The sequence below is a fragment of the Artibeus jamaicensis genome, unplaced genomic scaffold (assembly GCF_021234435.1).
Source record: "Artibeus jamaicensis isolate MK-2021 breed Jamaican fruit bat unplaced genomic scaffold, CSHL_Jam_final scaffold_3128, whole genome shotgun sequence".
NCBI lineage: Eukaryota > Metazoa > Chordata > Mammalia > Chiroptera > Phyllostomidae > Artibeus > Artibeus jamaicensis.
Window position 1 is genome coordinate 799,470 of NW_026522036.1, and position 24,820 is coordinate 824,289.

The following is a 24,820-nucleotide window of genomic DNA, read 5'->3' on the forward strand; positions in this document are numbered from 1 at the left end:
CTCTCGCAGACTTTCAGTAATTGGCAAACACTGTGCTTATCTTACATATCACCATTTATCTAGTACACAGCAGAGTACCTGACACAAAGAAGGTGATCAATAAACATTTGTTGAATGATTGAGAGGAGAGATTTAAAAAGATTTTTAAATTTTCTATCTATGTATATCTTGGGATCCAATACGTCTCCATGCTAACTCAGCTCTTAGTCCTGGTCTCCCCTATACTGCCCGGTCTCAGAGCCACACACAAGCCACTGTTTGCACCGACATAAAACCTGAGTTAAGTAGAAGACCTGAAGCTCTGAGCCTCAATTCTGCCTCAGCCCCTCAGACCAAAATAAGATGCTCTGATAGTTACTTAGAGGCCAGGCAGGGGAGGAAATTTATAGCCTGCCAGTAAGCAGAGTAAAATTTGCTTATTGGAGGTTTGTGAGGTAACTTAAAATGTACACTTCACACAATTACTTGTCATTTGCTTCAAAATGCTGATGCATCTGGGATCTGCCTCTCTCCCACCCTGATCTGGGAATAACCTGGCTAGGGAGGACCAGTCCCATACAGCATAGGTCTGTCCATCCATGATGGGGACCCAGGGACCACTTGAGATTTATCATATACACTGTAATTCTCATCAGCTTTTTACATAGAGAGTCAAAGGCCATTTTTGGAGATACCAGTCATTCCTGTGGATTTCTGGAAACTCAAGCTTTCTATATAAAAGGTGTTTTAAGGAAACAACTTTTCTCTCTAGTTATAGTTGACTGGAAGAAATGACCAAGTTCTCTCTCTGTGCATAGCGCCAGATTTAGCCTGTGAAGGTTCAAAGATAAAGGGAGGCAGTCCTTTCAGCTGGGTGGTAATTTACTTTTAATTTAGTCTTCAAGAACCTCCAAATTGGTTTAAGAATGATCTGGTGATCTAAGAGGAATATTGTTGTAGCCTTAATGACAAATGTAAAAAGCAGCAGGCACACAGGAAAATAATTAGAAAAAGTAAGTAAGGTAGAAGTAAGACTCTCTATCTAAATGATTATAATGACATGGAACAATGTATATGTGTGAGTGAATATGGGAGAATATGTAAGTTATGGGAAAACTATAGAAAGAATATAGAGAGTTATTGGATTAGGTGACATTTTCTGTGATGCTATTGAAAAATTGGTTTCTTGAAAGAAGTTTCTAGATTATCTGTGGAACAAAAGAACAAGAATCACACAATGAAATAATAAAATGTCCTGTGATAAGTAAGAGATGTAAAATAACATTTAAAAATTGTTGGGATTTATTTAGATGAAAAGGAAACTCCATAGAAATCCAGAAAAAAAATGGATGAATCTGCTGAAGGCACCAGGCTCTTATGAACAGTTTTTTTGGGTGTTTTCTTCTTTAGAGAGTTTACAACAGACTTATAAAAAATGTGGATGCTTAATATAGGACATAATTTTAGATTATCATTCAATGCAGGCTTTTTAAAAGAAGGTTGCTGGCTTTCTTTTCTCTAATATATTTTAGTCTAAAACTGTCATTTTAGCATTCATATTTTAATTCCACTACTCATAAAATTGCTCCACATTTAAATCAAGGGAAAGGAGCCTTCCCGGTGCTGGCATGAAAGGAGACAGCATTTGGCAGGATACATGACAGACATAATGTTGCAGAACATTTTGGAAAAATGTGGCCTGAATATTTGGAAAAAAAAGACAGAAGAGAAGGCAAAACAGAGTGGATGAAAGATATTTGTAATTTTTAAGTTTATAGTCCTATCCCCTGATTGAACATTGATCTCTTCCATCATAAATGTCTTCTGGTGATCCATCTTTGAACCATCAGTAAACTATGTATGGCCTTGTCTTACAGATGTTAAAATTAATTTTTTTAAAATCTCACAATTAACAAAACGAGAGTCTATATTTATTTATCTGTCCGGTTAAGCAGTCAGTTAAGTACCCACCAACTACTCTGCTACTCAGATTACCTCCAGTGAAGTGAATGTGTCAACTGTGGGGGCATGGGACTGTCTGAAGCCCACAGCCCCCTACTGACAAGTAAACAAAGTCATGTAAGATTCAGTGAGGACTGTGTGGCAGTCCTCAAATAATGGGAAGCTTTGGTTATTTCAGTCTGAGACCATGGCTTGTTGACCCATAAGTAAAAGACAATGAATTTACTACACATTTCTCTTCTCTTTCCCATTACAGAAAAATCTGAAATTGAACAAAATAAAAGGAAACTCTTTCTTTGCTTTCAGTGATGGAAAACATTACTGAAATGCCAAGAACTTTATACATCATCATCACACAAATGGGGCAGTTGCCTGGCCAAAAAATTCATTTGGACGTGTTCCAGTGGTAACTATGTGAATTTTGCAAGGTGATAAATACTACTGAGGGTCCAATGCCATTATTGGGCAATCAGTGCAACAGCTCTCACCTGCTTCTATGGTATATATGAGTTCTGCATTTTCCCCTTTGTCTTTGTCCAGAGCCGTCACTTGCAGAACAGCTGATCCCAAAGCAGCCGATTCAAACACAGATGCTTCATACAGTGGGTTGGTAAAATAAGGGCTGTGATCATTAGCATCTTCCACATTCACAATGACTCGGGCCAAGTTTCTTCGATAAGGGAACTCCTGATCTCTGACCTTTGGGCAAAATACAACAAGCAGTAGGACTAAAATCTAAAGTTGCAGAGAACTCACATGGCTATCCCTGTAGTGAAAACAAAATGACATAGTGCACGCAAAGTGCTTAACCCAGTCCCAGGCTCATAGTAGGTGCTCCATCAAGTCGGGACACTGATTGGGAATAAATGGAGAGCAGGAACCACATCCTTTTTATTGCTCATATTATGCCTGATGAATGGTCTGTATTCAGTATGTGTTTGTAGAACTCATGCCTGGGTACCACAAACACAGCAGTTTCCCCTGCTCCCCCCACCCCCCACAAGCACACGCAGCCACTACCTTTCATCTGTGTGTACAGCTGCTAATTGAGTGGTGCATGGAGGTTCTTTTTAAAAGGAAACTAAAAAGTAGAATCAATGAATGCAACATAAGCATTGCCATCCATTGATTCAATCATTCAACAAACATTTACTGTCGACTATTATTCTTCGAGTTCCAGGACTGACTCTGGTGGTTCGTCAGTGAATCAGACACAATCGCTACCCTCAAGAACTTTGTAGTTGACTGGGGAATGCAAACAAGTAGAGAGGCAGGTATAAGGCCCAGTGGTAAGCGCCAGGACTGGAGTGAGTACTGAGAAGAACTTCACTTTGCATTCGGCCTCTTTGAAGAGGTAACAAAAATAAGTACAAGAGGCAAAATGGTGGTGGTGGTTGTGTGGGGCACATATTTCAGGCAAAAAGAACAAACATATACAAAGGCCCAGGACTGAGCGAGAACCCTAATTATTGGGAAGATGAACTGAATCTTAATTTCTAAAATGTGAGATCCCCATTGTGACTTCACCAAAGAACCTGCCTGATTGCCTTAAAGTTCCCCATTTTGCATAGGGCAAAAGCTTGCAGATAATCAATTCTTTAACCACATGATTCCACTGTAATTTTATGTAGCACTAATCAAATGTGCACTTGCCATTTGTTCAACTTTTAGATTCTATATCTTGAGAGATGCAAAAAAAATTAGAAAATATTCCAAGAAGAGCCATCACAGGGAAAGGGGTTTTCAGAAATGACACCTAGAAGGAATGAACAAACTGACTGAACTATTTAGCTTGGAGAAAGGCAGTATCAAAGGACTTGTTTGCTCTAAATATTCAGTTACATAAATGGTAATGGTACAGGGTAACCAAACTGAATTTTGAGTTTGTTATGAAAAGAATGAACAGAAATGACTCAAAGGATTGTGAGAATGGAGTTAGTCACTGGCATAAGGTTTCTGCCCCTAAGAAAATGCGTGCCAAAACAACCCAGGAAGCGTGCTGAATTTCTGTCTACAGATTTGCCTCCCACACCCAGGGACCAAGCTGGACTCTGTATTTTGGGCTTACTGAAATCTAGGTCTATTCCATATGAATGTACAAGGGTGCAGGGACTCAGTCTATTTCCTATCTTCAGTGCTTTGAACAGTGTTTAGTACACAGCAGGTGCTGGAGAAATATCTGTTGAATGAATGAATGTGGTCAGAGGGATGGATTTGAGGATGCCCTCTTCTGTTCCCCCTGGAAACCAGGACTGAGGCCAGGACACTCAGGTTTCCTCTTGTCCACATTGGTTTCTAGGGTTGGGCAGGCAGAATAGCACTTAGTAGAACATTAATTACTTAGCTGCTTGGGAATTGGTAGCATCTTTGTGTATTTTAAAGTCAATTAGTGCACAAGATTAAGGCTCTGTTATCCCACCTGGTCTTAAGGAACTCAGGAGGGTTCTGTAGGCAGAGGCTGTGCAATTGTCCATAGGTTTCTTAGGTGGTTAAAGGGATAGATTTTAGGTCATAAACCAGTCAAGGATGCTTCTTATTAATCTCTACTTCCAAATTATGGGACCTAGGCAAACTTCAGTTTAATATTAAAGCATCTTCTACATAATTTGGAGGGTCATGAACCCAAATTCAGATTTAACACTCTTGACAAGCTTCTGTGTGTTTGGGGTTCTCTTTTGTATGCTAGTATTTACTACTAGATCCAGTGCTGGTGCAAATGAATGAATTCTCTAAATGCTTCCAAGGATTAAGCATTGCATAGGCTGAGTAAATGATTGCCATTGAAATTAACTTCTTAAGGAATCTCTTTTAAACTTTCCCACAAAGTCTTCTGGATGTGAACCAATCCTATACAATGGAAGATTTATGGCAACTTGGCCTGTTCCTCCCTCTCACCTCAGTCTCTCAGCAGCATTTTCTGAGCTACCGCTGTCTATGCATCTAATATTTTAGTTTGGCAAAAATATGGAGTCACTGCCTAACAACAGTAATTCTTCACTGAAATAAAAAGGCACAAATGAAGGCAACTATGTTGTGAAAAGACCAAATTTAGCACTACTTATAACATTTAAGAGCCTTGCATATCAGGAGACTAAGGTGTGTGCCTTGAATGGTCAGTGATTCTGGTAGGAGAGCACATTAAGCAGTGTGGGCCTACCATTATGTTGAGAATGTGCTTGTCCTGGGCCTCGTGGTCCAGTCTCTCAGCGGTGTAGAGCACGCCTGTGCTGGGGTCAATCCGGAACTTCCTCATGCTGACTGCGTCGATGCCGCTGTGGACAGTGTAGCTCAGCTTGTGCTTCTCGTCTCTGTCTGTGGCTTCGATCTGCAATATCTCTGTGTCTGGGGCAACATCCTCGGATATTGTTACATCGTAATTTGGCTGAGAGAATTCTGGGCCATTATCATTATTATCCAGCACTTTGATAAATACCTGTAGTTAAAAGAAGACACAAGTGATGGTGACTGTCAACTTACTCCTTGCTCATGTGAGAGGCCCCAGCCCTCTTGCTTCCCTCTATGTCCTCAGATGCCAGCTTGCAACAGCTATCTCAATATGTAGGAAGTTCTTTTGTGAAAACACTCTGTAATCAGAGGCTGACACTAAACCAGTAGTTCACAGTAGCAGGAACACAACCTATGAACTGATCAAAATTCTCACTATTAATTGCACAGCTGAGACAGCCCCCAGCAGGAGATAATTCCACAATGTAAGAGACCACAAGGTGACCTTAGTGTGTTCCATTCCTATTACCCTAAGTTTTTGTTATGTGTTCCTTATAGTGGGCTTAATGTGGAGGCAGTGACAGAATGGGAACAGAGGCTGAGGAAAGCGGTGGCAATCTGGGAGTAATCAGAGCTTCTCAGCTGCAGTGTGCAGGCACTGTGGCTCTCCTTTACACGGGGCATGTTGAGTAGGGAACACAATAGGGAAGTATGAAGCTCCTAACTTGTTTCCCTTTATGAATCATTTTGCTTTGAACACTTTCAGGCAGATATAAAAATAATAGCTTAATGAACCCTCATGTATTCATCGCTCACATTTGACAATACTGAATTTATGGTTCACCTTGTTTTCTCTGCTCCCATGTATTATTTTGAAGTAAATCCCAGCCATCATGTACTTTCAGAATGTGTCTCTAACAGAAACTCATACACATAATGCCATTATCATATCTAAACAGAGAAAATTAATTCCTTATGATCATTAAACATTCAGTTGGTGTTCATCTTTCTATAATTATTTTTAAACGTGTTATGTATGTTGATAAACATATGCATATAGTTTTTTCAGTTTATTTTATTCACAATATGCAAATAAGATTCAACATTGCATTTGGTTGACATGACTTTTAATTTACAGATTTTTTTCCTGTTTTTCCCTGTAGTCCTCACCATGTTATTATTGTTAGTATTGAACAAAGAGAGCCATTTTATCTTTAGCTTCCACATTCAGAATTTCACTCATTGCATCCTGGTGGTTTCATTCTACATGTCCCACTGTACCCTGCAGTTCTTATAAATTGGTAGTGTGAGGTAGAAGACTTGATAAATTTTAGTTTAACTTCCTCTTCCTCCTCTTCCTTCATCAATGAAGGTCTTTTTTTGATAAAAATCCTTCATGGGTGATATAGTATACTTCCGTCTGGAGATACATAGTACCTGGTTCTTTCTTTGTTATGTGATATTAACAACCATTGATGATCATTACATATATAACATTAATTCATTAAAATGCAAAATGGTAGCTTAATTTCTTTCTTTCTTCCTTCTTAGCTAGAATAGTTCTAAAAGGAAACTTACTACAGTTATTTGGTTACTCTGAAGTACACTTCCTGTAGGAACAGCAGGATAAATTTTTAATTCTTTTTCTCTATTTATCATTTCAAAATAATGAATTGGGTTTTCAGCTCCTCCCAAAGTTATCCATGAAGTATTTTTTTTCGAGCATTGTTATGAAGCACTGAATTTAATCACATCTGATATATTTCTGTCCATTGCACTTACTATTCTCACTGATGCACAAACAAATCTTTTGACACAACTCTAGTAGTCTTTGATAGCCCATTCGCTTTCTTTAAGTCCTATTGGTAATTTTTCCCAGGTTGTCTCATACATTTTCTAACCCCAGTCCTGAATTATTCATTTCTCCAAAAAGGGCTGGTCACTTTTATTTAGAAATGGCATTTAGAGACCATGCATGATCTGGTATGAAGAATGCCTATTGTTGCTTGATCTGCTATTGTGTCTATCTTTTCTTCGGTGGAGAGAAATCAGAAATTTGTTCTGTTTTTAGTAATTATTTCATGAGTTGCTATTGACACTTCCAATTTAAAATTAGGGCATCAAGGTTTTTACTTAATTGCATTCTTTTTACTTTTGTACCTCCACTCTTCCATACTGAAATTCTCATGCTCAATGACATCCTCATAGCTAATCCTTGCTTTATTTAAAACACACAAAGTCTCAGAATAAAAACACCAACATTGTTATTACAATTCCATTACAATTATGATCATTAAAAATCACTTAATATTATTTTGCAGTTCTTTTGGTCCTTAGAATTTGGATATACAGTCAAATTAGACACTTAAAGTCACTTAGAATACTTTTTCTTTTTTTCTAAATATTAAATTTTATTTATTTACTTTTCAAGTACATTTTTTTATCTATTTCTCCCATGAATACTTTTTCTTTGTGTAGATGTACTACCAACTGAATATACATATTGAGTTCATTTGCTTCCATTTACTTCCAACTTTTAGATTTGTTTTTTTCAAGCATTTAATTTCATTTTATATTATATATGTATATATATAAATATCAAAGTTAAATTTACAAAAATGGTGTAGTCAAAGAAATTGAGCTTCTATATTTTCCTTTTATCTTATTTCTTCCTTCTATAGGTAATCAGTGTTTAGAATTAATATTATATATCCTTTGTCTCAACATGCTATTTCACTTAACATTATATCAACGGTTCTCAATTGGTGATGACTTTATAACCCAGGGAAATTTTGCAATATTTGGAGACATTTTTGGTTGTCACAACTGGGGGAGGGGTGGTGTTCTTAGGATACAGTGGGTAGAGGGCAGGGATGCTGCTGAACACACTACAATGCACAGGACAGCCCCCTACAACAAAGGACTATCTGACCCAAAATATCAACAGTGTCATGTCACTGCATTATATCGTGAAGGTCAGTCCACTTCAGTTTAGAGATAGCCTTCCAGCAGATAGATATATCATAGTTAATTCAATCAGTCCTCTACTGGTGTTCATCTGAAATATTTCCTATTTTACTCTTAGCGTGTGTAATAAGGAGCCTTGTGCCCGCGTCTTTTCATATATTTGCTAACATATATTTGGGACACTAGGTTGGAGGTCACTGGATCAAAGGAGAAGTGCTTGTACAGTTTTGGTAGACACTGGCTTGGCCAAAAAGTCCATTTAGTTTTTCTGTAAAAAAAAAAAAAGACACATTTTCACCAATAACTTTATTGACTGTATATTTTGAGTATGTTGGCTACCTCTCACATGGTATAACATTGATTGTTCTCAATGTCTGGAGTTGATTGCTATCAACTTCAACTGGTCTGACTGTGGAGTATCATCCAGCAAGATATCTCCAGCACAAAATTTTTGCAAACTGCTTTTGACATGTTTGATCAGTCACAGCACTGTTTCCCTACACTACACAAACCTTTCTTTGTGTTTCAGTTGCATTTTTTCTTTCTTGAAATAATAAAGCATAATATGCTGTAAATGTTATGAATTTTCTCCCATCTTTAATATTAAAATGGCTATGTAAAAATTCACCAGTTTTGATGTTTTTAAAAAATGCATGCTGATATGTCAACTGTCACAATACAATCTAACAAAATTGTTTTGAATAAAGTTCAAGACAACCAAGCGACTACTAGAACCATCTTAGAGGAAAAAAAAACAAATAAGCTTTTTGGCAAACCCAATATTTCCATACTCTCCTACCCAAAAGTTTTATCATTTTGCATTCCCATAGCAACGTAGTGTGGGGCAAAAGTAGGTTTGCAGCTGTGAGTACATGAAACACAGTTTATTCTCTTATATATTAGTTACTGTGTTATTTTCCAGAGAAATAGCTGTGAACCTACTTCTGCCCTCCTCCACCTGTAACAATGACTGTCTTCCCATAGCCTCGCCAACAGAATATGTACACAGTAAAACTTTTGAATTTTTTGCCAATCTGATAGATGAGAAATCGCATTTGAGTGCAGTTTTCATTTGCTTTTCTCTTACTATGAGTAAGGTTGAACATCTTTTCATTTTCACATGTTTAAGGGTCAGTCGTATTTCATTTTCTCTTAAAACTGTATCAATCATTCTATGGGTGAAATGGCCTTTTCCTTTATTTTTGGAAAGTATGATGATTATAAATTCCAAATGTTCTCAATTTTGTCATTTATCTTTATTTTGCTCATGGTGATTTTTTGCTATGTGAAGGTTTTATTTTCATGTTCATGTAATTGAATACATCAATCTTTTCCCTCATTGTTTCTGGACCTTAAGTTATAGTTTAGAACATTTACTATATTTCTATGTTATAGGTGAACACACTCATATTTTAATGAATAGCATATACGTGTTTATTTTATTTACATTCCCATCTCTAATCCATTTGGAATTTTTCCTGGTTTATTACGTGAGGAATGGACCCAGTTTTATTTTTTTCCACATGGCTCTCCATTTATTTCAATGCCACTTTTTAGATAATTAATTCCCCAGCAATTTAAGAAGCCCCTTTTATGGTATACTACATTTATATATGCAAATCATGAACATCAGGCTTTTCTGTTTTGTTCCATTGGTTTACCAGTCTTTTCATACATCAATATAAAATGTTTTAATTTCAGAGGCTTTACAAAACATTTTAATTATTTGCAAAAGCTGGGCCTTCTCTTTTTTCAGGGTTTTTCTGGCCATTCTTGCTTGTGTTCTTCCAACTAAACTTGATACTCAACCTGTATAGCAACTGACAAAACCTAAAGCAATCTTCCCTTCCTTCCTTCCTTCCTTTCTTCCTTCCTTCCTTCCTTCCTTCCTTCCTTCCTTCCTTCCTTCCTTCCTTCCTTCCTTCCTTCCTTCCTTCCTTCCTCCCTTCCTTCCTTCCTTCCTTCCTTCCTTCGCCTGAGCATATATTTATTGATTTGAGAGAAAGGAAGGGAGATAGTGAGACAGAGACATTGATGTGAGAGAGAAACATTGATTGCTTGCCTCCCTGACTGGGTTTCACACCTACAACCTAGGTATGTGCCCGGACAGGAAACTGAACTGACAACCTTTCAGTGCACTGCATGACCAAATGAGCCACCTGGTCAGGGCAAAACCTGAAGAATTTTAAATTGGAATTGCACTAGGGAAGAACTGATTCTTTATGATGGTGTCTTCCTATCCAAAAAAGATAGTTTGTCTTTTTTCATTTGTTCAAATATACTGCTTTGTTTTTCAGAGTTATGCTCATTTTCCTGAAACAGGTCTTGAACATCTTTTTAAGTTTATACATGTGTTATGTTAAATAGTCTCCTTTTCTATTATATCTTTTCACCATTTCTTTTTGGTTATAAATGTAGGCTATTGATTTTTTACAAGTTAAATTTGTAGCCTGTTCCTTTACTACATTTTCACATCACTTGCAGTAGTTTTTTCATTCACTCTTTTGAGTTTTCAGATGCATACTTATTTTATATGCAAATAGATATCATTTTACTTTTTTCTTTATAATTCTGATAACACAAATTGCCTTATCTAATTTCATTGATTAGTACTTACAGCACAATATTAAATAGTAGTGAAAATAATGATATTTTTTGTTTTATTCCTGACTAATAGGGATGCCTTTAGTGATCACCATGAAATGATATGCAGGCATTTGGATGCATTCTAGAAAATTACTTACTTTTAAAAACAAAGTTAGACAGTCATCATTCTTACAACTGCATTTTGGTCCAGATGTGCTTTCCTGAGTGAGAGAAACAGGGCAGTGCTCTGACCTCTGTGCCAGGACAGCTTGCCCATGGGAGAGAGCCTGACATGGGGACAAGCTTTGTCTGTAGCTGCAGGCAGAGAAAGGATGGAGAAGTGTGCCTACAGGGTTTTGTTGTTTTTATCTCCACTGTATTTGGAAAGTCTTTGAATGTCAATTCTTTCCTTTAAAAAGTTCAAGTTAACTTAGTCAAGATGCTAAAATATTTGTGTTCACAGAAGCAGTTATATTAATGGGGTAAAAAAAGCTTTCTGGCCAGTAAGCCTGCCCTGACCCTCATGAAGTTTCAAAGTTGATGTGCTCTTGAAAAGCTTGCCTCTTTCTGCTTGCTTTGTCCTGAGCCTAATCGACAGTCAGAACAAGTGTTTCTCTGTAAAAGACTTCCTTTTCCTCATTTGCTTTATATTTCCCACAGTTGGGGCCATTTGTGAGTTCCTGAACTAACAAATGAAGCAAAGTAACCCTCAAAGATGTTGTGTTCAAAATGGTAATCGAAAGGCCTTAGGAAGGACAATGGAATCAAAGCAGGAGGAGACCTGAATGCAGGGAGTCTCTTCAGAGTTGGTTTCAGTGCTGCCCACCACAAACACTTGGGGCTTTGCAGGCTCCTCTAAGCTAAGTCTGGGTGGATGCCAAGCCTGGCTTTACAAAGACTCATGTTGGGAAGCATCTATGGGGCAAGTTGCAGGGTAAGAACTCTGTCTTTTATTAGAACCAATTAAGTGCTAAATGACTGAAATTCTGTTCTGCCTACACTGGCATTTCAGAACCATATTGAAAACATTCTATAGTTGTGATTTCAAGGGTGATGCCCTTGGATTTGCCCCAAGCTAACAAGTTGTGTTTTTTAATGTATAAATATAAACATCATGTCAGTTTTTGTGCTTGTTTTACAGTTTAAAATCTGTGCCATCTTTATTTCTTAAACTTCATATCTCTAATTTACCAGTGTTGTGAGAATCAGAGAAGGTACAAGATATGCACAAAGTCACTTTCTTAGTTCACACCATCCATTCCATCATGCCATTTCATGTGCACTTAAGTTATACACACATTAATTGTGAAACACATCTGAACAAATATGTGCTAATATTGTGTACCTTGCTATACAGAAATCCTAATTTACAAAACAGATAATTGACATCAATCATGGGATTATTCTAAATAGAAAGTTTCCTGTGGCCCTTAAAACTAGAATCCACTTCCCAAAACTAATTTACTCATAAATTGTCGGGCACAGATCTCTGGCCAGCAGTGAAATTTTGTCATTATTATTCTTTTAACAGAAAGTTTCATATTAGAGTTGGCTTACTGCCTTCCAGCATTTTTTTTCTAACTTAAATATATAAGAAAGTTCTGGGCCACTGCCCCTTTTATCCGCTAAGTGTGATATGACACTAAAAGAGATGAAAGAAATCCTTTGATAAAGGCAGGGTCCCTTTGGGAGTCCCTTGATCTAGAAAATCATGGGGCAGCTTTAGCAAAAGTGGCTTGTTTCTACCCTCCCTCTCCCCTCACCTTTTATGCAGGTGCAAGGTGGAGAGAAAGGATAAGACAAAGTCCAAATTTTCAAGGTAAAGTGTGCTTTTAAAGAAAGGAGGCTAGTAAGGAACCCCTGGGACATCACTTGGAGACAAAAGAGTATGGAATCCTCCTGGCTGTAGAGGATAAAGCTAACTCTAGGAATGCAGGCCACGGACCTCCCAGCCCCAGTAAATATAGACCCTTTGTCAGAAAGCCTCTGTGGCCAATCTCAATGGACTGCCTTTGTGTGGCTTAAGAATTCTGAAGATCATCTAAAAGAGATTTTTAATCTCAGGTTTGGTTGTAGAATATATAAATACAAGCTGATTTTCATATCTCTGTAAATCAAACCAGGATTTGAATAAGAAAAGTATATTAAAATCCTAAAAGCACATATCATTAGTCCCTGAATTGAACCAATGCAATTTTTAGATTATTATTTGGGCATGACTATCTCTGGTCCTTTGTAAATAACAATAAAAGCCACATATACAATATTTTATAGTTACCTGGTATATTATTCCAATTTTAAGTTGAAAGGGAGACTGTAACAATAAAACCTGTACATGTCCAACACATCAGAGTTCTCCAGGGCCTTCTCATAGTAGTTTATTCTTACAACAACCCATAAAGCACATAACATTTCTCCCCATTATAGAGAAGAAATTGAGTCTCACAGAGGGGGAGCTACCTTCTGTGGTAACACAGACAGCAACTGAATAAGTGCTAACTTGAACTTGAGCACCTGATTCAGGGTCAGTGTTCCTTCGACTATATCAAATGCTTCCCCAAATGAATTAGATTGTATAATTTGTATCTATAAGTGTGTAGGGGAAGGTTCCTAATTCTGAGAAGGAAGAAGTGGGTTTATATCTCTTTACCTGTGTACACCTAAGGTAGCCACTTAACCAGTCTATAGCCTCAGTTTCTCACCAGAAAAATGAGTATAATGGTAAAACTTTATTTACCTACCCCCAGTGTGACAGGGAAATAAATCTTAAGAATGAGGCTTGTTAAGTCTTACTATACAAATATCAAGAGTTTTATATTACAATGTATTTCCATCTATTGACCTTTTGAAAGAGTCACACTCTAAATTTGTTTAAGTATTTGTGAAGATGCAGTAGCTCAGACTGGTCTGGCAGATGTTTGAGGAAAGTTATTAAAATTCATAATTTCTCATCCTTGGTAATGTGTGTCTTTGTGGCCCATAAGCTCAGCAGGTTGAAGGGAGAGCTGAGGAGGGCGGGGTGCATTGCTTTCTTCCCAGCATGCATGGCTGCCTACAAGACATTCTGATGGCCATAGGTGGTGCTGTGTACCCCAGGAACCCACTCTAAAGTGTCTCTCTGGTAATTAGGTTAAATTCTTCTGCCTTAGAATTTAATTATGACTTCAGGAGGCAACACAGAGACTTCTAGTCAAGAGGAAGGCATAGGTAAACACAGCTCACCTCCTTGCACAACCACATCAAAATTACAACTAAATTATAAAACAACGATCATTCATAAACCTCAGAAATTGAGCTGAGAAGTCCAACAACTAGAGAATTAAAGAAACTACATCCATCCAGATAGGTAAGAGAGGCAGAGATGTGGAATAGGCTGGTCCCACATCCAGGTGTGATGGATAAAAATTTGGGAGGGATATCTTGACAGCAAGAAGCCCCAGCCCCGCACTAGGTGCCCTAGCCCAGGATTTCAGTGCTAGAAAGTTAGGTCCCTATAACTTCTGGCTGTAAAACCCAGCAGGGATTTAGTTAGTGGAAGAAACTGTTAGAGTCTCAAGCAATTCCCCTTAAAAAACCTGTACACGGACTAAATCAGACTCACTCTCTATGAGCTTCAGTAGCAGGGTAGCAGCTTGAAATTTACCAGTCACATACAGGGAGGAAATGAAGTATATGGCATCAAGGTGGGAGTGGCTGAAAGTTTTCTCCCAGACAGAAAAGTGGGCAGAGGCTGCAGTCCCTTTTCTGAGCCCGACCTCTGCAAACCACCATGTAGGTAGAGCTAGCAGGTAGGTGCCATATTAGAGACTCCATCAACACATCTATTACTGTTGGCCCTATCCTGGAAAACCCCTGAGACTCTGTCCCACCCAACTGACAAGCCAACCAAGCTGTTAACCTTACCTTTTCCATATGAATGACTGGTCTTAGCTCATGATTCACAACTTCCTAAAGCCTCTCAAACAATCAGTAGGACCTCAGTGAGCTCCTAGCCCCCATGTCTATTGTTAAGGCGGTCACCAGGCAACGGCCAGCCTAGTTTCACAGCTTGACTTAGCCTGGGAATCTCCAAGCCCAGCATAAGTACCAGCTATTTCATAGTGTTTTATAGCTCAGGCAGGGTGACCCTGGGCAGGGCACAGGAAGGAGCTGACCTTGGCCTGCACCACCTGGGAAACCCCAGGTGACAGCTACAGACCACAGTGGAACACTATCACCCTGCCTCTGTGCAGCTGATCCTCCACAGAGGGTGGAGGTTGATGATCAGTAGATATAGCCAGTCCTTGCAGCTGACAGGCCTGGGTAAATCCCTTCCATTGATCTGCCAACAGCAACCAAGGCTCAAGTACAAGAGGAGGGTATACGCAGTCCACACAGAGGGCATACCTCAAGTACCCAGCTTGGATGATAGGGCTGTGCCTCTGGACCCTACGGGACACTTACTATATTAGGCCATGCAACCAAGGCACAGAGTCAAAGCAGCTCTATGTAATACACAGAAACAAACACTCAATTTTGGATGTTTGTCTCCTAATTTTGGGAGGCTGACAAAATTAGAAGGCAAAGAAGAATGGTCCAAATGGATGAGCAGATCAACACTCCAGGAAAAAAAACTAAATGAAATGGAAATAAGCAATCTATCAGATGCAGAGTACAAAACACTGGCTATAAGGATGCTCAAGGAAGTTAGGGAGGACCTCAACAACATAAGAAAGATCCAATCAGAAATGAAGAATGCACTAATTGAAATAAAGAATAATGTATTGGAAAATAACAGTAGAGTGGATAAAGTCTAGAATCAAATCAATGATTGGGAACAGAAGAAAGCAAACACACACACACACACACACACACACACACCAAAAAACTAGTCAGAACAACAAGAAGTAAAAAGAATTAAAAAAACAAGGACGGTGTAAGCAGCCTATGGGACAAGGTCAAGCATTTCCAACATTAACGTCCTGGGGTGTCAGAAGGAAAAGAGAAAGAGCAAGAAATTAGGTATCTATTTGAAAACCCAATGAAAGAAAACTCCCCCAATTTGGTGGACAAGAATAGACATGCAAGTCCAGTAAGCACAGAGTCCCAGATGAGATGGATGCAAAGAAGCCTACTCCAAGACACATCAGAATTAAAATACCAAAGGTTAAAGATAAAGAGTCAGTCTTTAAAGGAGAAAAGTAGTTAGTTACCTACAGATGAATTTCCATAAGACTGTCAGCTGATTCTCAAAAGAAACTTTGCAGCCTAGAAGGGATTGGCAAGAAATATTCTAAGTAATGAAAAGCCAGGGACCTACAGTCAAGATTGCTCTACTCAGCAAAGCTATCATTAAAAATTGAAGGGCAGATAAAGAGTTCTTCTGTCTGGAGAAAAAAACCTTTTCTAAAGAGTTCTCCTTTAGAAAAAACTAAAGGAGTTTAACATCACCAAACCATTATTAAATGAAATGTTAAAGGGACTTTGTTAAGAAAAAGATCAAAACTAAGAACAATAAAATGTCAATAAATACATATCTCTCAACAGTTGAATCTAAAAAACAATGTAAATGAGGACAGAGATAGAATCATGGATACAGAGAGTGTTTTGATGGTTAAGAGATGGGATGGGGTATTGGGGAATGGGTGAAGAGGTGAGGGTTTTAAGAAGTATAAATAGGTAGTTACAGAATGGCCATAGGGATGTAAAGTACAGTATAGAAAATGAAGCAGCCAAAGAACTTAGATACATGACCCATGGACATGAGCAATGGTAGGGGATTGCCTGAGGGAGTGGGGATGGTCTGGGTTGAGGCGAGCAAAAAGGAGAAAATGGGACAACCGGAACATTATAATCCATAAAACATAATTTGAAAAAAAGGGGGAAGCACAGTGCGTGGTTCAGAAACCGGGCTCTGGAATTCAACTGCCTGGATCTGAGCTCTGATCTGTTCAATTGAATAACATGCTTTGCCTTAACTGTCTTACCTATAAAATGGGAATAACAATAGAGGATTCATTTTGTGAATGATAAAGGGCAATGCATTAAACCTGACAAGCTCACAGGGGACCTGTGGCAAAACTGACAGGATCAGTGAATGAAAGTAACCACATAGTGTGGCCAGATCACAAGTTCACAACTGGGCAGGTCATAGCAGGTAGTCATGTCCCGGGCCTATAGCTTCCTTAGGTCAATGTTCATTCAAGTGAGCTCTGTCCATTGTTCTTATGCATCCAGGATAACATACCTTTGAAATGTCCGAGGAATTTTCTTTTCCAGACCTCTGGAAAGCATAACCACTGGTATGAGAGCACAAGACCACTGAACCCCTCACCGTTATCTTCCTCCCTGCCTACCACCTCTATATGCTGTTAAGGTTAATTGTTAACTATCCTGTACTCACCAATGTAAAAGAAGTATATGTTTCTCCATTTTGTCTTTTAACCAATCCTAGATATTTTCCTGCTTTGCTTTCTCCCACCCCCTTAATCTATCACCAATGGGTTTCACGCACCTTCCTTATGTCTTGATTTTAATGTATATAATAAGCTACCATTCTCCAGATCATTTGAGATCTTTCTTTCCTGCCTACATCATCAGTTTGGCTCAAATAAACATGTGAAAATTCTCTAAGAACTGGAGTTTCTTACATCTAGTGTTCTATTTCTAACATAACAAATTACCACAAACATAGCTGCTTAAAACAACACACATTTGTTATCTCCTAGTTCTGTTGATCAGAAACTTGCCTGGTATGGCTTAACTGGATTCTCTACTTAGAGTCTTTCACAAAGCTGAAATCAGGGGGTTGCAGAGATGTGTTCATTTCTGGAAGCTCTGGGGATGAATTAGCTCCAATTTGTCTAAATCCAGTTCCTTGAGGTTGGAGGCCTGAGATCCCTGTTTCATTGCTGGCTATTGGTGGAAGCCTCTCTCAGTCCCCCTAGGCTGCCTGTCTTCCTTGTCATGTTGTCCTCTCTATGCTCAAACTAGTGGTGTTGTTTCAAATCCTCTCACAGTTGGAAACTCTGCCCCTTTCACTGCAGCTGCATTTCTTCTGACTTCAGCTGGAGCAAGTCATCCACTTAGGGGCTCGTGTGATTAGATTGGGCCCATCTGGATACTTCAGGGTATTCTATCTTAGCATCTGTAGCTTTAGCTATCTCTGCAAAGCCCTTTCATGATATAACATGACATATTCACAAATTCTGAAGATTAAGGCATAGACATCTTTGGGAGGGTGATGGAAGGGCACTCTGCTTACTGCAAATTGTACCTGCTTTATAAAGTAATTGTGAGACTTCAATGAGTTTGTTTTTAATATAATGTAAACACTTGGGTTTTTAAAAATCATCTATTTTATGTCTCAGTCAATTAGAATCATTACCTTTTAGATATTCAAAATATCCCATCTTTGAGTAGTGGAAGGCAGTTTAAGTTGTTTCTTGTTACCTTTTAACACAATTCCACTGGTCTCTTCTGCCAGTAAAGATGCCCATCCTCCTGCCCCAAACCTGAAACCAGGTATTTCTATAAGAAAACCTGGCTCCTTTCCGTGGGAAATGGTATGTAGAGACCACACTCTGGGCCCTAAGGGAGAATCCCTCTTACAAGAGATGCGGAGTGCTCCATATATTTAAACAGTAACCTCACCTTCCTTGGCTTCTCATTATTCCTGCTCTTTCTGGGCCTCTGGTTTCACACCTTTCCTCTACCAGACTGGACCACCTCCGTCAACCCTTTTATCCTTCCCTTCTAAGCCAGACCCTCATACTAATCTCTGGCCTTCTTGAAAATCAAAGTGGGGAACAGTTCTACAATGCTAAAGAAGAGTGGTTCTTTTTTTCCCCCACAGACAGAGTTTCTTTCTTTCTTTCTTTTCTCTCCTTCCTTTCCTTTTTTTTCCTTCCTCCCCTCCTTCCTTCCTTCCTTTTCTCCTTCCTTCCTTGTTCCCTCCCTCCCCCCTCCTCTCTCTCTAATTTCTCTTGTTTGCTATCTAGGAATTAGGTAGACAAGCTTAGTCTCTTCTTAACTTAGACAAACAGTGCTTTGTCTAAAGCAGGAAGGCTTTATAAAGCCAACAATCCCATCAGGTGTGTGTGTGTTTCCTAGGAAGCATGGGTGGTTGCATGTTGAAATTTTCAGCTGGAGTTTCTTAATACTGAAAAAATATTGAAGAGTTAGATTATCGTAATCATTTTCAGGCCACATATCCATTTAAACACTTGATTAATACTAAGGATCTACACTCTATAAAGAAACACATACACACCAACCTTTATAAACAATGTCATGAGCTTCAAGCAACTCACAAGACCTCAAACTATCTTGGAGAGTTTCATTTGTTTGCACAACTGGGTCCTAATTTGTACTGGCTTCCTGGGGCAACAGGATTTGGAGGTCAGGCATGGGTCTGGACAGGAAGGAATGTGGCTGGAACCAGGGTGCTGCTTTTAAATCTTTCCACTCCATGTTATTCATTTTTTGGTCTAGAACAATGCTATTTTTGGTGCCAGTCATGAACGACTTGCTACCATTCTCTGACATTATACATGTAGAAATTGGGAGTATATTTTTAAAACATTGGAATAATTCTTGGAACATAGAAAATACTCAACAATGTTGGCTGGTTTTAGGCAAAGAGAAGACAGTGAAAGAGCCATCAAGGGTGACTATCCTGGGAGGAAGCATCAGGAACCGGGAAAAGCCCATGAATATAACTCTGGTGTGCTCAGAGTCCTTGACAAATTCTACCTGGTTTGATCTGCACTGAGGGTGCCTTAAGGGTTCGTTTCGCTCTTTCCATTCCAGGACAAGTCACACAGTATCCAGAATAGCCCTTCATTAAGAGCCTGGGATGAATCACTGGATCATCCCTTTTCCCAGAGCACCGTCTCAGGCTCTCGTTCATTTCTCACAACAGCCTGGGACACAGTCCCCATAATACAAATGCTCGCAGAGGCTAAGTGATGACAGTAATAATAGCAGCAGCAGCAGCAGCAGCAGCAGCTAATATTTGTTGAGAACTTACTGTGTTTGGACCTCGTACTAATACTCTGTATATATAAATTCATGTCACCCTCAGCAATTCTAATGATGCAGATATTATTGTGCCCATAGATGAAAGGACTACAATACAGAGAAATTAAGTGACCTGTACCTGCTGGAGGGGATGCAGCTACTAAGTGACAGAGTTGGAGTGGGAACGTGGATTCATCACCACAAAGCCCATGTTGTCAAATACTCTGCAATGTTATATAAATACAATAATGTCCTTCATAAAGTCAGTTATTTCATGCAGAGGCTCTTGTCCATCTTGACAGGAGGTGTTTGTATATGTTGGGATGCTTTGTTCTTCCATTTAGTACATCTTCGTCTTTATAACTTGAATTCCACAGGACCTTTTTACATCCTGTACTCAAGCAAGGAAATCTCAGTAAGGAAAAGGAGGTTTATTCACCACCAGATATTGTAGCTCAGAGGCACAAGACTCCTGTGAGTTGGGAGAACAGGCAAAACTGAAGATAAAGGAAGAGTTTTCATGTGGACAGGGATCCTCGAGGCTCAGATTTATTTGACATTTGTGAAGTAAACTTCCACATGTTGTTTATGGCTGATTGAAACTTGTGTCATACCATGTTTTATGGTTCCTAATGAACAAGGTAGAGAAACGTTCCCAAAGGAAAACTGAACAGGTGTTTCGGGGATACAGGACATTAATTTAGTTATATGGTGAAGGGTGTCTGATGGTAGAATCATTAGGGTCCTGGGTTGGAACAGACTTTAGCGGTTTCTAAAAGAAACCTAGGATACTTGTCTTTCCCCAGACAGCCTTCTGTAAAATGTCCTTGACACTGAGGGCTTTGACTGACTCAGAGAACTGCTGCTGTCACTGCTGCCAGATGAGCTGTGGCAGATTCGAGCAGGGGCCTGGACTGGCAGGGGCTGTGGGGTGTCGAGGCCCAACGCAACCCCATGGGTAGAGTAATGATTTTTTTATGGTAGTAATGATGACATACAAGTTTATGCTTCGGAAACTGTTAGTTCTCACTTCTCGAGAAGGTCACAACCCTAGAGACACAGAGTGACTAAGAAGCTTTTGACAAGTAAATCTCTTGATACCCATTATTAACCTGCTGAGCTTGGCCTTGCTAAGAGGAAGCTCCAAGTTCACCCCATTCCTCCAACTCCTGCCCAACTGCTCTGGAGTTAAGTTTGAAATAAAATCAATGAAATTGGGGCTCAAACAATGTATACATTCAAATTCTTGTAATGTATGCTTCCATATTAATTTTTTTAAAGTGGGTGTACATCAGTCATCCGGGTTTAAAATTATGAATTATTGTGACCTCGGGCATCTAGTGCAGCTCCTTGCACAGGTATGAACTCAGGAAATATTTGTGAAATCAATGCTGTGAAGTGATTTTTCACTGGGTCTTAATGAAATTCCAAAATAAAAGTTTCACTGATAATTTTTTTTTTGGTTACCATGAATCAGTTTTGTGCTTTGGATCCAGCATACCTGCCATTTAGGTCCTGTTGAATGTACAGTATCTGCTATTCATTCATTTATTCTAAAAATATTCAATGTATTTCTATAATATTCTGAGCCCACTGAATTACTGTTTAATCCAACTATTCTAAAACCCTGAAGTATGGAACTAAATATGGTTCCATGTTTTATTTGTATTTTACTCAAATATGTCTTGCGTTTTTAAGTGATGCTAAAAACTTGAGGTTCAGTCTGCTAAAACATGGCTAATTTAAAAAGCCTATTTGAAATTCCCATTTGAATAAATTAGCACTAAAGAGTTAGCAATACCGCAAGTGGGTTATTTCATATTAGGTTTGGGGCTTTCTTTTAGATTATATAATTCCTGTAGGATCTCAACCATGGTGCCCTTTCCCAGTGTCTTGAAAATACTCTGAAACAGAGCAGGTTTAGGTGGGGTGGCTGTGTAATTTGCCCAGGTCTCTGAGGCTAAAATATAAAACAAACCCTGGCCATTAAATCCCTGCTCAGAGCACATAGCTGAAACAACCAATGGATACATAAATAAGGGCGACAAAAAATTGATGCTCTCTCTCTCTCTTCCTCGTTCCTCTCTTTAAAAAGAATCAACTAAAAATATATATAAAACAAAACCATTTTCTTATATTTAGGGTAAACCTGCCTCACACTGATACCTAACATTGTGTTGGTCTCACCTAGAGATTTTTCTCCTCTTCCTGGCATCCACAAGCACTCAAGTAGCGGAGTGTGAGCAGTGGTCCTCGACCCTGGCTGCATGTTAGAACTCTGTGGGAAACCTGGGGGTGGGGCCCAGGCTTCTGTGGTTTCAACTCTGCCCAGTGCCCCCAACCAGGAGATCCCACAGTGCAGCCAGGGTACAAACCCACTGGCACACAGGCTAAAACAGGAGATGGGAGTTAGGGAGTAAGGCACCGAGGCCTCAGGCCTTGTTTTTGCTTATTAATGCTGTGTGACCTTAGCTGTAGCGCTCATCTGATCATAGTTTATAAAATAAATGTGAACTAAGGTATTCTCTAGCTCTAACTGACTGTGGCTAACAAAGGAGGAGCTGAAGAACATCACTGTGTTTTAACTCAGACAACATAGATGTTCTTCTCTTTGTAAATTCAAGAAAAGGGGAGTTTGTTGTTAGAGATCAACAACTTACCTGAGTGACAGCAACATTTGTCCCATCGGTGACTTCCACGCTCATATTATAAATGGACCTCTGCTCTGCATCCAAAGGTTTTGCAATGACAATGGTCCCAACACCCTTCTCTGCATCAAAAGAGCTGTCAAAATTCCCCCCTAATGATTTCACAAAAACATAAAATTAGCATATCTGAGAAGTTATTACATGTACTGAAGCACAGGCACCCTTATGTTTCAATCTTGTACACACTAAATGAGACCTCTTTATTTCTAACTTAGTTCATATTTTAAAACACAGCCTCTACAGTGCATAGCAAGTGTCACCCCAAATAATGTATCGCGAATAATGTAACCTCAGCACTGATGTTAGAGTAGTGCATCATAAACTGGCATGAAACACTTTCAAACTTAAAGGCCCATCAACCCCTTGTGGCTTTGGTGCTAGGAATTTGTACATCCTTTTGCTTTTCCAAAGTAGACTGAGGTCTAAGTACACAGGAGCCCAAATTAAGATGAACAAAAATGAGTAGACACTCTTAAATCTACTCCAGGATTGATGGTGAACATCTGGTTGGTAGAGTTCAGAGTCCCTCAATTAGATTTCAAAAATAAAATGATACATAGTGGAAAATAAGAAAAAGCAAAAAATGAATTTCATATTAAAAATTTTATATCTGCAAGTCGAGATATTTTACACATATGTTTTTATGCCCCTTAGACAATGTGAATTGTTTTTCTCTCCCTCAAGAAGAAAGCGTATGGATGATTTACAAAATGAAGTCTGGAAAGAAGTTGAAGAAAACATCAGCTTATGTACATCAATTTATAAAACAATTAATACAAAAGTTTAGAAAACTTTACTTGCCTCGCCCCAAACCAGATATAATCCACAGTGTGTGAATGATGTGCCTATGATAACAGCAGCTTTATTAAAACTACTATAGATGTTTCCCATCCTTGTGAACCAAAGTGTGCTTTACGATCATTCCAAAATAAATGTTTTTTAGGGGAAAAAGGAGATAATGGTTTATAGTTTTTGTATGCTGGAACAGTTTTAGTTAACTATCAGTATATGTTCACAAGCTCTACTTATTTTTGTCTGAAATGTTACAATGTCAATTAATTTTGTTCTCAGTAACTTTATTTAGCTACAGCACACAGGGCAATGCATTTACTAAATTTCCTATTTTAGAAATGAAATCTTGGCTTCTTTTACAATCAACATTCTTTCCATTCCATTTTGCTGATCAATAAATAATACTATATGACATTTCTATGATATCACAATTGCAAATGAGGAAAGAGTAAGGGAAAGGAGAATTTTACTTGAACTACTAGAATTTGATACACTGACACAAAATAACTGGTTCCCCCTTATCCGGAGGACACAAGGAGTGACTCTTAATAGATGCCTGAAACCCAGGACAGTACCGAACTCTGAGTACACCATGTTTTTTTCTATACATGCATACCTATAACAAAATTTAGTTTATAAATTAGGCACAGTTAAAAGATTAACATTAACTAATAATAAAATAGAGCAATTATAACAATAAATATTTTGTAATAAAGTTATATGAATGTGGTCTCTCTAATACATCTTGTACTCTACCTGCCCTTCTTCTTCTGACTATGTGAGATGATGTGATGCCTACGTGAAGCCAATGACAAAGGTATTTTCAGACAGAGGTTGACTGCAGGTAACTGAAACCAAAATGATGGATAAGGGGAGGACTACTGTAATATGGTTATTTAAAAAAACTGGTCGTACATATTTCAAATACTTATTGCTTGCAGCTGTCATATACTTAAGATTATATAATTGCTTGAGAGAACATAATTGCCCTTGACATTTAATTAAAGTTATGCAGCTACAGGGGTATCAGAGAATTGCTTCGAGATGATATATTTTTCAAAAATTTCATCTAAAAAGAGACTCGTCATCTAATTAATATCTTTAACTGATTTACTGAGAATTATTAATTCTTAAAAAAAGATGCTTTGAAAAACAGGATAAAGAGAAAGGGGAGGAAATCTAGACTGAAAGGGAAGCAAGCTGTAGGTCACCATGTCTTTTTCAAGGGGAATGTTTCATGTTGATAACTCTATGAAATCAAATGTAAGGCTGATTCAAGTGTCTTGAATAACCATCTTAATGAGCAAAAGAACATAATTTGCTATCAAGTGGTACCTTCTGGAAAAAAAAAACTTTCAAAGAAAGAACATAAAATTTTCTTGGACCTGTATAAAAAAAAAAGGATGAGAATGCAACTTTTTAAGACATCTCTGGTGGGTATGAAATCATGTTTTAAATCACATTTAAATCAGTTTTATAATGTTTTGCTAACCAAGCTGTTTACAGTAGCCCTCCCTTATCTCCAGTTTAATTTGAAACTGTGATTTGAAAATATTAAATAAAATTTTTCAGAAATAAAGAATTCGTAAGTTTTAAATTGC

At 38.4% G+C, this 24,820-nt stretch overlaps 1 protein-coding gene across 2 annotated transcripts in view; it reads right to left on the reverse strand.

The window, feature by feature from the left end:
- FAT3 (FAT atypical cadherin 3) overlaps positions 1 to 24,820 on the reverse strand; it is a 649,640-nt gene that overhangs the window by 92,858 nt on the left and 531,962 nt on the right. For both annotated transcript variants that reach the window (XM_053656923.1, XM_053656924.1), the window contains 3 exons: positions 22,380 to 22,519; positions 5,099 to 5,374; positions 2,430 to 2,640 (listed from right to left, as the gene is read on the reverse strand). In XM_053656923.1, the coding sequence (XP_053512898.1) occupies positions 2,430 to 2,640; positions 5,099 to 5,374; positions 22,380 to 22,519 (627 nt within the window). The remainder of the gene's footprint in view (positions 1 to 2,429; positions 2,641 to 5,098; positions 5,375 to 22,379; positions 22,520 to 24,820) is intronic.